The sequence below is a fragment of the Astyanax mexicanus genome, chromosome 1, assembly GCF_023375975.1.
Source record: "Astyanax mexicanus isolate ESR-SI-001 chromosome 1, AstMex3_surface, whole genome shotgun sequence".
In the NCBI taxonomy this organism is placed as follows: Eukaryota; Metazoa; Chordata; class Actinopteri; order Characiformes; family Acestrorhamphidae; genus Astyanax; species Astyanax mexicanus.
Window position 1 is genome coordinate 19,974,078 of NC_064408.1, and position 13,567 is coordinate 19,987,644.

General features: G+C 37.6%; 1 protein-coding gene across 1 annotated transcript; it reads left to right on the forward strand.

Moving 5' to 3' along the window:
* The first annotated feature begins 2,950 nt into the window (after positions 1 to 2,950).
* zmynd19 (zinc finger, MYND-type containing 19) lies at positions 2,951 to 11,607 on the forward strand. The gene is made up of 6 exons (XM_007254021.4): positions 2,951 to 3,185; positions 6,683 to 6,742; positions 7,528 to 7,634; positions 7,757 to 7,897; positions 8,154 to 8,334; positions 9,921 to 11,607. The coding sequence occupies exons 1-6, from the start codon at positions 3,135 to 3,137 to the stop codon at positions 10,062 to 10,064; spliced, it is 684 nt and encodes a 227-aa protein (XP_007254083.1). The 5' UTR covers positions 2,951 to 3,134; the 3' UTR covers positions 10,065 to 11,607.
* The last annotated feature ends 1,960 nt before the right edge of the window (positions 11,608 to 13,567 follow it).

Genomic DNA, 13,567 nt, shown 5'->3' on the forward strand with positions numbered 1-13,567 from the left:
GTGTTTTTTGTATTTGCTTCACATTTTAAATCTTTATGCACACAAAACTTTATGCCAAAAAAAAACAAAAAGACTTTGCATAATACATTTAAATAACATGCTATTTGACTTACAGTAGAAAGTCACCTAAAATTGAAATACGTCTGGTATGGTGATGCACTGTTGGTCTGTTCATTGACACCTGCACAAATATATAGGAAGAAATTATTTCTGTCCTCATAACAAAAATAAAGTGAATGGTAAAGGAAAACTACTTCTTATCTTTCAATGGAAGCCAATTAAAGAAAGTTTATTTCAAGTACTATTTGACATTTTTTTGGTCCTAGAGTTGCCACCAATGTTTAACAAAAACCTGGACACTGTTATACTAATATATACTGATAGACTTTTTCTCACCAACATACATGTCCTTAAGGTGAACATAACAGAGAAGATCAGAGAAGGCTTGGTGAAGTATGGTTTTACACAGCACTGACTATATTAACAATGGTTGTATTGTTTTTAAATAATGCTACAGCAGAGCCACAGTTACCAATTCACTGCCTGTCCAACTCTACCTGTAGGAGCCACCAGGGCTGATGGGGTAGTCAAGTCTAATGATTCTGCAGTATCAATGAAAAACAGTCATGCAAGTGCACCCAGAGTCTAATCAGTCAATTTAACAGACACAGTAAGACAATGAACTTACGAAACTGGGACATTTAGAGATAATCATTACCCTGGATGGGTAGCAATACACTTATCATGAAATTTTGACATGTTAGATACATATTATGTCAAAAAATAAATAAAAAATTGCGTGACACTGACTATGCTATTTTTAAGAATGTGCTTTTTGTCTTGCATTTAATATTTCAGTCCTAATGCAATTCAAACTAACAACCATCTAATGTGTATAATATGATGTGTAAAATGTGTATAAATTATCTAAAGTGTATAAAGTTGGGGTATTAACTTTACTCAAGTAAAAGTGTAAAAGTACTGGTTTAAAAAGTACTTAAATTATAAAAATAAAAGTAATTTTAAGGGTGGGGATGATAAAAAATGTTTTTAAGAGATTTATCTGGATAGTTTTTTTAAAGATCATGGATCCGGAATGAAAACAAGCTGAAATTAAATAGTAAAAGTAACAAGGCTATTTGTAATGTAATATATGGAGTAGAAAGTTAAGATAATTGTGTAAAAAAGTCAGGAAGAGAGGCAAAAAGTCGTCTTTACTCCAGTTAAAAGTATAGATAACCAAAATTTCTTCTTAAGCAAGGTAACAAAGTATATGTACTTCATAACTTGACACCTCTGTTTATAACACTAAAACTTTGTTGCATACTAGTTGAGTATATAGCAGTTAGCACTGCTCTAGGTTATCTGTTCACGCTCTGACTCGGAATTTCGCGCTAAAACGGCGCCACGTTCCCGCGCTCAGAGAAGCGCCAGCCAATGACGCGGCGGAAGCGGGCGGGTAGGAGGAGCTTGCAGTGAGATTCCCTTCCTTGATTGGCTGCTGGGATCAAACCCCAGTACGCAGCCAGGCACACGTCAGACACAGTCAAATACGCGGCGTTTTAACTGGCTGAGGCGCTCGGGGTTCTTCAGGGGTTGGTGTGTGCTGAAGCAGGGCTCTGTCCCGCCCCCTGTGAACGCTGGCAGCAGAGTTGCCAGATTCGAGATTCTCCCGCCAATTTGAGCATGTTTGAAAATCAAGTGTGCTGCCTTGAATGTTACATGAACACGGTGGGCAAACGTGTACAATAAGAACCAGGAGAACATAACGACATAAGGGAGATAAAGAGAGAGAGAGAGATTAAATGTTCTTGACTTGGATATGAAACTGTTATAAAATAATTGATGAAACACAAATTTTACAATATTATTAATGACTTTATGATAAATAGCAATACTGATAATGAATCCCTTATAAACAAAATAATAAGTCGTACACTCATCTTTGTTTTGACATTTGCTTTAAACGTGTGACAGACATACAGCTCTGAAAAAAAGTAAGAGGCCACTATACTTTCTGAATCAGTTTTTCTGGTAAATATTTGAGTAAAATTAACATTGTAGTTTTATTCAATAAACTAGGGACAACATTTCGCCCAAATACCAAATAAAAATATGGTCATGTAGACCAGAAAATGAGAAATAACTAAAAAAAGATGCAGAGCTTTGAGACCTCAAATAATGCAAAGAAAACAAGTTTATATTCATAAAGTTTTAAGGATTCAAGGAGATTTTATTGTCATTCGCATCACATGTGGTACATGAGGTGGAATGAAATTGTGGTCTCACGATCCAGTTTACACCCAGGAGCAATTGTTAAAATAGATACATATAGACAAAATAAAATAAAATAAAAACAAGAATACAATAAAATAGAATAGAACAAAATAGACATCAAGATAAACACACAAAAAATAGGGAGAGTAAGCAGGTGGCAGCAGCATGAAGTCCAGAGTGCAAGTTAGCTATAGCAGCATAATAGTGTGAATTAAGAGCATAAGTGTCTCAGTTAAGTTTATAATGACAGTGTTTGTAAACAGTAATTGTCTTTGTAAAGTGACAGTGCAGTGTTCAGAGTTCAGAAATCAATATTTGGTGAAATAATCCTGGTTTTAATCACAGTTTTCATGCATCTTGGCATTTTCTCCTCCACCAGTCTTACACACTGCTTTTGAATAACGTTATGCCACTCCTGGTGCGAAAATTCAAGCAGTTCAGCTTGGTCTGATGGATTGTGATCATTTATCTTCCTCTTGACAATATTCCAGAGGTTTTCAATTAGGTAAAAACAAAGAAACTCATCGTTTTAAGTGGACTCTTATTTCTTTTTTTCCAGAGCTGTATATTTTTTGGGCTTTAAGCTTCTGAAGGGCGGGTTTGACACTGACTTTGGGCTGGATATTTTTGTTGGACCTGGCAACCCTCTCTGGCAGGTTTTCCAACGCCACTCAGCGGCGGCGCATCGCGGTGGTTTGGTAGCGGGTGGGGAAGAGTCGGGCAGCGGCTGACCCTCGCAGACAACAGAACTTGTAGGGAACTCGGGGTGAGGGGTTGCCCGGACTGCCTTCAGACCCGAGAACCGCCAGACCTGCGCTTAAAACCTTCCGCTCATCACCTGCGAGACCGTCCGTCTAATGTCGGATTTCAAGCTCGGGATTGTTCGACTTGGCCGTGTGGCCGGGAAGGTGAGACCGATCCCGGGGACTGCCATGTGCGAAGGGGAGGGGATCACAGAGCTGGCGAGGAGGCTTTTATTAGCAATATTTAGAGATTAACGCATAAATCAGCGGCTAACTTACAGTACAGCACGATGGTCGTTAAAACACACACCCCCTGAACGTGTCTGTTGGTCGAATAAGCGATTTTACCGGTGTTCCGTCGAGTTGTGCTACGTTGTCAAACCGTGCTTCCCTAGTGTAGCTGTATTTAACCCTTTCAGACCTGAATTATGTGTTATATATATTCTAATATAAAATCTATACGAACATTAAATCAAATTAAATAAATTTAGTAACTGTCTTATGTCTATTGCATTGGAGGCCAGTGCTTAACATTTTTTGATTTTAGATTTGATCTTGTCCTTTTTGTTCACAAGCCATCCCTAAACACTAAAATAAACATGGTAAAAAGTGTTCTAAATCACACACAATTAGTACAAAAAATAGCTTTTTTAATTTGCCTATGTGACTCTAGTGCTAGGATTTTTGCAGTGGGCAGGGCTAAGCTATTGTTTCATAAGATCGTTTTTAGTCTATTCTGATTAACAAATGGTCTCAATTAACGTTAGTGTTCTGCGCAACAAAACATTTAGGAAAAAAAGAAAACGCATGTCTGTTGTTGTGGCAAGTGGCCTGAAATGGTTAAGGCAAAATATATAAGGCGGCAAAAATACAAATGAAGCACCATATTAGAGCATGATCCCTGTATGTTTATATATATATTGGATAGTATAAATCACTGTATTAGGGTGAAGTTAGCTAAGGTAATGGGAGGTAATTAGAAACTGCTTTTTGTATTTTTTATTTTTCTATTTATTTATTATTAATTGTCATTTTTTTCTTTTGTGCAATGACTGTGAGTCCAGGTTGTTTAATGCTCAAAAAACCATAAAAGATAATAAACACACTTATCATATTAAAAAAACGGAGAAATAATTAAAAAGTGTAGGTGAGCGCATGCGCAGTGCCTTTAGAAAGCGCGTATCGACGGATAGCATAACTCGGCAGAACACCGGAATAGCTTCCAAGCTAACGAAGCTAACGCAGCTAACCTGCTAGCAAAATAAACGGCAGGGTTTATGAAGGCTGGTGAGCGCGTGTGTGTGTGGATAGTGGCCCTAAACAGCATGTCTCTTTTTATAATTTAAGATACTCATTTAACGAAACGTGGGGTTTAAAATACTACACGATGTTTCTTAAGCAGCCGGCTTAAATGAACTTAGCACTCGGTTAGCTAGCCGGACATTTAATCAGGAGACGAGTCGGCAAATCTCTGAACCAGGAACCGCTGCAACGTGACTCAAACCGGCGGCATGTCTGCTGAGTGGAGGAGTTTCAACAGCGGGCTACGTACAACAGCTAGCCCGATTAACTAAAGACTACGCATCTATAGCGTATTAAACTACATAACATAGAGAGATCACAAGCTAGCTATTATTTATCTAGATAACCCAGTAACAGTTAACCTAGTTCGCTACAGTGGGAGCTAACATTAGGTTACACGGTGTAACTATAGGTCTATAGCTTGCTAGCTTAGCAAGTTAGCCCCTAGCTTTGCTGCTATTGTTGTGTTAGTCAAGCCTTTTCAGCCTAAAATCACACCAACAATGGCTATTATCTCCCAGTTAGAGTTCTGTGTAAAGCAATTTTCGTAGTAAAGACTTTTACTTCAGGTGTCATCTAACGTTTAGCTAGACGTACTATATTTTAATATCAGATCTGTGCTAAAAACAGAGCCATCCTTACCATTTTCACCTGCCCTTAATGTTATTACTAGCCACATCACCATCACAATTCTCACCAGTCTTAAATGTTCTTTTTACTTGCCACATCTTCAACATAAACATCTGTCCTAATGTTATTTTTGTACCACTTTACTTGGATGGTCCATTTGATGGCCCCATTGTCTAACATTTACCTAACATTCAAATTCACGTCTATTAAATGCAAATTAACCCTATGTGGAATGTAAATGATTGAAAATAGAACTGAACTAACTATTATTTAACCCTAAAATCTAACCATAACCTCAATCATTAATCAACCCTAAAATCTAACCGTACACCTAACCCTAATCTTATCCTTAACTATAACATTTCTAACCCTTAACCCAATCTCTAAATGTTAAGATTAAAGTTTGGGTTAGAGTTGGGTGTGGGGTTACACTGAATAGATAATTAAATCATTTATTTTTAGGGTTAAAAAAATGGTTACGGTAAGGGTTAGGCGTAGGGTTCGGTTCTATTTTGTGTTATTTACATTCCACATAGCATTGATTTGCATTTAATAGACATGCAGTTGAATGTCAGTTGAGCATCAATGATGCCATACATTGACCATCTAAGTAAAGTGTTCCTGTTATTTTTACTAGTCACAACCCCATCACCAATACCTGTTTGTAATGTTATTTTGGGATTTTACTCACAGTAACACTTTACAATAACAGTACATTATTTAATTAACAGTACTTACAACAGATTATGTTGTTAGTTAAGCCTTTATTAATAATGACGTTTTATTATGTTTACAGTGTTTAATAGCGTTATAATTGTTATTCCAGACATTGCTTAACCAGTTAGTATCGTTTATGACTGTTAATTGATATGCTTATTGTAAAATGCTCCCTCACTCTCTTATGAATAGTGACATTTTTGATTGTAAAAACAATCAAACTAACTACAATTACATATAATTGCTTTCTTACTAGTGAAAATAAATTGTAATTCTTATTGCTATAACTTTAATTTGATGTATCTAATATTATCATTAGTCCAAAAATAGACTAAATTCTCTACTATTACTATGACTAGATTAAGTATTTAGTTAACTACTAATTTAGATCACTTTATAGATTAGTAGGAACTGAGTTGGGAATTGTATTGTTGGTGTCATTTTAGGCTATAAATCTAGCTATAGCTCCAGTGTGTCTGTGCCAGGCCGCTCCTGCTGTGACACTAGAGGGCAGCTGGTAAACAGAGATCAGTTTGGATAGGTGTGGGCTGGAGCTGCATGACTGAAGGCCTTGGTAGACTAATGATGTGTACTAATACACAATGCCAGTGGAGATCTGTCATTATCTCAGCACTTAAGCATTTTAGTCTTTGGGCATGCAATTTTACTCCACTAATAAAAATTAGATGAAGTGAATGCTTTTTATTGGCTGTTTGTATTGGTGTTGCACATGCTGTGATGCATGTCACCACTGTCACATGTCTTTTTGTATCTACTATTTTTTTTACTTCAAAATCTGAATCGGACACAGCTGTTTTTTTTTTTTTTTTTTTTTTTAACAACAAATCAAATGTTCATGATTAATGATCCAAAATAAAAAGGGTTTTTCAATTTCTTGTGATATGAGGATTGTGATTGACAGCCTAAATAGCTTGTGACTTCAATAATAACGATTGATTGATCTTTCTCTCTCTCTTTCTCTCTCTTACTCTCTTTCTCTCTTTCTCTTTCAGACAAAGTACACCCTCATAGATGAGCAGGACATACCATTGGTGGAAAACTATGCCTTTGAGGTGAGGAATTAGACTCTGTCTGTGTGTCCATTTTATTCTGCCACACCCACTTTTTGTTTATTTCACTCTTGTGTTAGAATTTCCAGTAATTTTAGATTTATGGTGGTGGTATGTTCAAAGACTGCTGTGGAAACTGATCATAAAGTACCTAGCTATGCTAACACAACATTTTAACAGGCTATCTAATGGTTATTTAGACTGTATTTAACTAGCTTTGGAAAACAACACACAAAGATTGCAATGTTGTAGGTCACTATATATGTTGGAGGACCTGAGTCTATGTTTCAAGGTGCTGAAAATAAAAACATCTCATACATATATACTTCTGCTTATACCAAATTGAGAAGAATGATAATCTTACCGAAAACCTTTCTCTCTATAATGGCAAATTTAAAGGAGAAGGAAACGGGTTTCTTAACATTTAATGGAAGCTCATTAGTAATTTTGGAGCATCTGTATTAAATTCTAACACATTGTAAAAAAAAATTGCCAGATTTACATTATCACTAAGTAAAATAGACAAGAATAGTAACCAAGGAAGAAAAAAAAGATATATATATATATATATATATATATATATATATATATATATATATATATAAACTATCTAATGATTGATGTTTAAATTTGCAGTTGTAAAGAATAAATTATGCAGGTTTTCGGTGAAAAAGTGTATTGTGTCTTCGTTAAGTCTTCGTTATAAGCATTTATATTCACAGCTTGTTCTGTTTCTTCATATTGAGCACGAAACTTAATTTCTTAACGTGCTTAATGATTTTTTTCAGGCTCGCATGGAGGTTGATGCCGACGGCAACGGAGCAAAAATCTTTGCATATGCTTTTGACATTGGTAAAGGCCGATGGGCTGGTCGTCCCCTGCATGAATTACTTTGGTGAGTTTTAGGTTCTTAATGAGTAGAATTGTTCTCATGAATATGTATCAGGTGAATTTATCTGTTAAAAAGAAGGATGTTTATATTCAAGTTTAACCTGTTGTGTGTGTGTGTTTGTACAGGGAAAAGCACAGAGGTGGCATTGCTCCTAGTTTCCAAGTCGTCCACATTAACTCAGTCACAGTGGACAACCGTCTAGACAACCTGCGCCTCGTTCCTGTTGGCTGGAGTCCCAAACCAGAGGAGCTGTCCAGCAAACAGAGGTAACCTAAGTTTACTGTGCTCCCTCCTGGAGGATTGGTGCCACCAGTTTAATCTAATACAGTGACTCTTGAATTACAGTAAGAGATCACCATGTTCTGGTGTAAACACTACATAGGAAAGTGCTCTTAAGTCTGTTATTTTAGTTTTGAAATGACTGGCCTTCAGTAGGGAACATTCAGCAAAGTCTTATGCCTTTTACTTATGTCTGCCTCCTGAGATTTAGTGTGTTTATCTGTGTGTGTGGTCTTTCCACAGAGAGCAGTCACTCTACTGGCTGGCCATCCAGCAGGTACCAGCAGACCCAGTTGAGGAGCAGTATCTGGAGCTAAGCCGCACACGCTACTACAACGCTAACGGAGAGCTTGTGGAGGAAGAGGAGTGCTCTTGCACGTACTACGAATGTCATTATCCCCCTTGTTCACTTATTGAAAGGAGGGTGAGTACTGTCCTGTAACTGTTCCTGTTATTTCGTTTTGATGTTTGTCCAAACCCTGCATTACAGCTATCGGGCTTATCCATTTGTATCTGGATACTTCTGAACACGTAGCTCTCCAGCAGTGTTTCTAAAACTCCTTTCATTGTCAGTAATGGAAAAACAGCTCTGTAATTGATGTGTTTATGTATGGGCATATGTATGTTTGTTCAAAGTCCATGAATTTAAAGAAAAGCTATGTTAAAAATATCCTGATGTTATTGTGGCCTTTTTTTCGTTTTTGTTCGGTTCGGTTCTACACTATGACATTTGTCCACCACACCTGCCATTTATTGAAGGCTGCCAGCAATTGTTGAGCAAGATGTTTATTGGGAAGAATACTTTTTTTATATATATACCAAAAATCTATAAAATCTCACAATTGTTCAAATGATTTTTGTCCTGCAAAGTTTTTTCATGTCATTTTTTGGCATAATATACATTGTTTTTTAACCCATAAAAGCTCAGACCCATTTCTGAATGTTGATACAGTGTTCACAACTCAATCAAATAAGTTCTGTGAGCAGCCCATTTACCTTTATTTCGTATTGCTGGCACATGTAAATATGTTAAGGTTAAAATCCTGATGTATAACAACAGTTTAATAACTTGTCCTAGAGATCAGGTCAGAACTAGTTCTGTCGAATGTAAAACATTTAAATGGGCATTTGAATGGCTTAAGACCTGTAGAAGCACACTAACTCAGCTCTCCTATATTGTGTAAATAAAGTCAGATGAACAAACAGATTCACACACTGCTGTGATGTTCTCAGTATGTTTTTGTCTTGCACAAAATAATATATTTCTGCTTTGTGGGCATTAAAACTCCTGTGTCTGTGGGTCTTGTTATTGGCTTAATATCAGAAATTGTATGAAAGAATTAATCCAGTCCTGTAGCCTGAAATAAGAAACATTGCATGTGCTTAAGGTGTTTATAAAAAAATGGTTTGAAAACAGTGGTCTCATTAACCCATTTTTTCTCAGTGGCCATAAAATACAATTTTCACTTATTTTCATTGTCTCTCTATTTAGCAATATTTTTTATTAACACACTGTACCCTAGTGGTTAATGGCTCATTGGTTTTCATTATTTGGTCATTTTAAATAATCTCTTATTGATTATATATTTAGATAAAAAAAAGTACATGGTATCAAATTAATTCTGCTCACACAGATGCAACTACCTGTCAAGAAGCAACCAAAAGTTGGTTGAGCTACCTATAATGCTTTTGATTTCTGTTTAAGATTAACTAACTAAGTGTTACAAAAACGTCTGCGTGTCCCACACTACATACAGCCCAAAACCTCTGAATGACCCAAAAGTAATAAGATAAAATAAATCTCCACTATTTCTGCGAAACCTAACCCTAGTCCCCAAAAATCATAATCATAGATTTAAATGACTTTGTGAGTATATAATAATACTGCAGAAAGATGTTTAAATGTAGTTTGTGTACATATGTATATCTTTTTATCATGCCACTGTTAAGTTTTCTGGCTTTTAATTTGATGTATTAACGGCTGCTTTTCCTGATGTCTATTCTCTTCAGCTGCGAGAGTTCAACATCTGTGGCCGCTGCCAGGTGGCTCGCTACTGTGGTTCCCAGTGTCAGCAGAGGGATTGGCCAGCCCATAAGAAGCAGTGCCGTGAACGCAAGAGGGTTCTGGCCCTGGAGTCGGAGCCTGAGCGGTGATCCCGTGAACCCCACTCTGAAGAACGGGGTCAGCGGGGAGAGGGGGTTGTGGGGAGAGACTTGCAGTAAAGACGCAAAAAGAAATCTGCTGACTGACTAAAAGGATGGGCGACTTGTTGGTAGGAGAGATGGGCCTGTTGAGAGGGGGGAGAAACCTTGCTTCCCAGAACTATGACATCTCCTTGGCATGTCTGAGGGGGTGATGGGAAAACTAGGGGGGTATTTTTTTTTGTTTTGTTTTTGTTTAGAGGCAGAGCGTAAAAGGCTCTACCTGCTGCTATGGATGTGTGTTTTGTGAAGAAAAACGCCATGCCGTCATGACTTCCTCTGTGGACTGTGGACAGTTCATAAGCTCACTCCTTCCTTCCTGCCTTCCTTCCATCCGTGCTCCTCATCATGAACGTGTTAGCCGCTGGTATCGAGCGACAAGCCTGCTGTACGAACAGATGGAATAATGGAGTAATGGACCTCTTCACTGTACTACCCTTTATTTCCTCTCCCGGTTATACTTCCTGTGCACATAACCATGCACACACTCACTTACTTGCCATAATCCTCCCCAACAAGTGTGCAGCAAAAGACTGTGTGACTTCACACTACCAGTATTTGTGTGTGCGTGTATGTGCGATGCCATTATCGACTGAAGGACATGGATTAAGTGGTAGAGTGGACTTTTTTCCCCTCTCTTTCCTTTTTTTTTTTTTTCCCTTATCTTTTTGCAGTTGGGGTGGGAGGAGTTTGTGGTAAACCTGGGCTGTCGTCACTTAATCGTCTCTGTGTTCCTGTGTCGAGTTTCTGAAAAATGCATTACTTTCGGTGCTGCATTAAAATCCCAGTTATCCTTCCAGCTTCAGTTGTGTTCACACGCCACCACGAGCATTCAGCTTTGAGGGATGTCCTGGAAAAAACTTGAAAAATCCACAGCGGAAGTTGTCTGAGACTAGCATGGTCAACATCTACTTGGATGTGTTTGCAAGTTGATGTTTGGGTTCCCTGTTAATTTATAAATCTTGTTTTTTTTGTGTCCGTCAGCATAGCTTGTCTCTTTTCCTCTCTCTTTATCCCTTTTCTGTTTTGTCTAACACTCAACCCAAAACCAAGAGAAACTTGTACATGCACACATGTCTAAAGTGCGTCTTCCTCTCATGTGGAGGGCAACTGTACCGAACTGTGATGCGCACGCACATGCACACAAATGAGCATGTATTGCAGATAAGCAGACATGCAGTTTGTTGATGGTTGTGTGTACCAATATGTCTATTTATCTGGATGGGGTTGAACACTGTGCACTGAGTATCCTCACTTTTATCTTTTGTCATTTAGGCAGGGATGATGTGTCAGAATGATTGAGTTTTGGGGGGAAATCGGGGCTGTCTGTCTTTTTTTTTTTTTTTTTTTTCTAAGGCTATTACAGTACAAACATTTAAATACATAGAAAAAAGTATGAGACATGAAAGGGCATAATGTTGGTGATAACTGACCATCTCTTGTCACTGTAAAATAAAATAAAATAAAAGTAAAGATGTGAGCAGTATGTTTACAACAGGGATGTATGTGCACCATTCTTTTGATTCTGGATTCATGTATCTCTGTGTTTGCGAAATGAAAGGAGGATTCAAAGTAGGCCTGAGTAATTGATCTAAATTGCATATAAACTAGCATTCACCTCTGACATTATCTTGCCCACATCAAACATTTATTTTTCTTTATTTCTCAATACATTTGCTTTCTTTTCACGATCATTATTCTTCTATTTAGCTGGTTAGATAAAGTATTGCACATCTCAGTTGGACAGTAATTGATTTGAGGTGACTTGAGGTATGTATATATCACATATTCTATTCTGATGGAGCCCTAAGTTAGATTATTATTAAATTATCAGGCTCCATGTAAATGTAGCTGTGTAATAATATGCAGTACTCTTAACTCATCCACTGTGCAACATGGAGGAGAACTTCAACACTGAGGCAACTGAGCAGTTGGATCAATGTGTACCATGGAATAAAGCTATGCAGGTCATAGGGTTAGCTCAAAGGGTGATTTATATTTATGTTGGGTGATGTTTTATATTTTTCAGTCTACATTTACTAAAGCTATACTCTCCTTATTTACAAAGAGGACACTGGGTAATATAGGTTGTCTGAGGTTAAGGCCAGAGTTTTGGGAGTTATATATATATATGTATGTATGTATAAACAAAATCCGTAAAATACCCCATGCCAAATATCACGAGACAGGTACAAGTATTGTGTCACATATCTTTTACTATGTCCCTTAGAATCAAATGAACTGCACTGACTTGTAGGGTATGAGTGTGGAAGCCATTGTGGATGTGATTTCTGTCTTGGAACAGGCTAAATCAAGGCAAAGAAGAAACACCACCATTCAATTGGGGTGTTCTGAAACATTTTGGAGAGGCAGTAAGAGCAAAAACTGTCCCTGTCCTGTTGCTGCTGTCTCGCGACACCCACCTACTGTCCCGTGACACTCACGTACTGTCTCGCGACACCCACCTACTGTCCCGCGACACTCAGGTACTGTCTCGCGACACTCACGTACTGTCTCGCGACACTCACGTACTGTCCCGCGACACTCGCCTGCTGTCCTGCGGAGCTCTTTAACTGGCCTGAGAAGCTCAACGACTGTCCTGCGAAGCCTTTTAACTGTACCGTGGAGCTTTTTAACTGTCCTGCGAAGCCCTTTAACTGTCCTGTGGAGCTTTTTAACTGTCCTGTGGAGCTTTTAACTGTCCTGTGGAGCTTTTTAACTGTCCTGTGGAACTTTTTAACTGTACCGTGGAGTTTTTTAACTGTCCTGTGGAACTTTTAAACTGTCCTGCAGTTTTTTTGTAGACCTAATAAAGCAGATTAAATCAAATTATACAATGCAGACGTGGCAAGCAGTTATCCAACACTTATTAAACAAAGTTAAGTTATTACAATATTGTTGTAGATGTATCATGTAATTTTGCTTGACGTTTACTTTAGGAGTTCAGGGGAACATGTTTACCTCGGTGGATGAAATGCAGAGATGAGTGCAGGTGTTGCTGTGAATTCAGAGGATTTAAAATACAGTAATCATGCTGATAAACTGTGTGTCTATTACTATTTCACCCAGTAACATTTGATCTCTCGCTATACCTCTTTAATTCTGAGAACACAGCGGGAAAAGTTTTAACCAGAACCTAAGAAAAGTGGTTTCCCCACTGTTTATTACAGCAGGAGAGGATTAAAAGCACAGTAGTTGCTCAGGTGACCAGCCAACGCCGCTATAGCCAAAAAAGGTTTGATCAATAAAATACTAAAAATATTTAAAATGAATAAAAAAATAATTAATATAAAATAAAAACTCATTTAAAACACAATCAAAGGCTATCTAATAGTACGCAGAATGATATCTGTTTCAGTTTCAAATAATTGAAACAGCTCACCAAAACCTCAACCTATCCTTTATATTTGATTCAATTTATAGGTCCTCACTCATCTTAATTTATTTAACTAAAC

Bases quoted from the DNA above. Each gene is read 5' to 3' on its own strand.
- zmynd19 (XM_007254021.4), top strand. From the start codon at position 3,135: ATGTCGGATTTCAAGCTCGGGATTGTTCGACTTGGCCGTGTGGCCGGG. The intron at 7,635-7,756 runs GTGAGTTTTAGG...GTGTTTGTACAG, and splicing joins CCCCTGCATGAATTACTTTG to GGAAAAGCACAGAGGTGGCA. The intron at 8,335-9,920 runs GTGAGTACTGTC...TATTCTCTTCAG, and splicing joins GTTCACTTATTGAAAGGAGG to CTGCGAGAGTTCAACATCTG.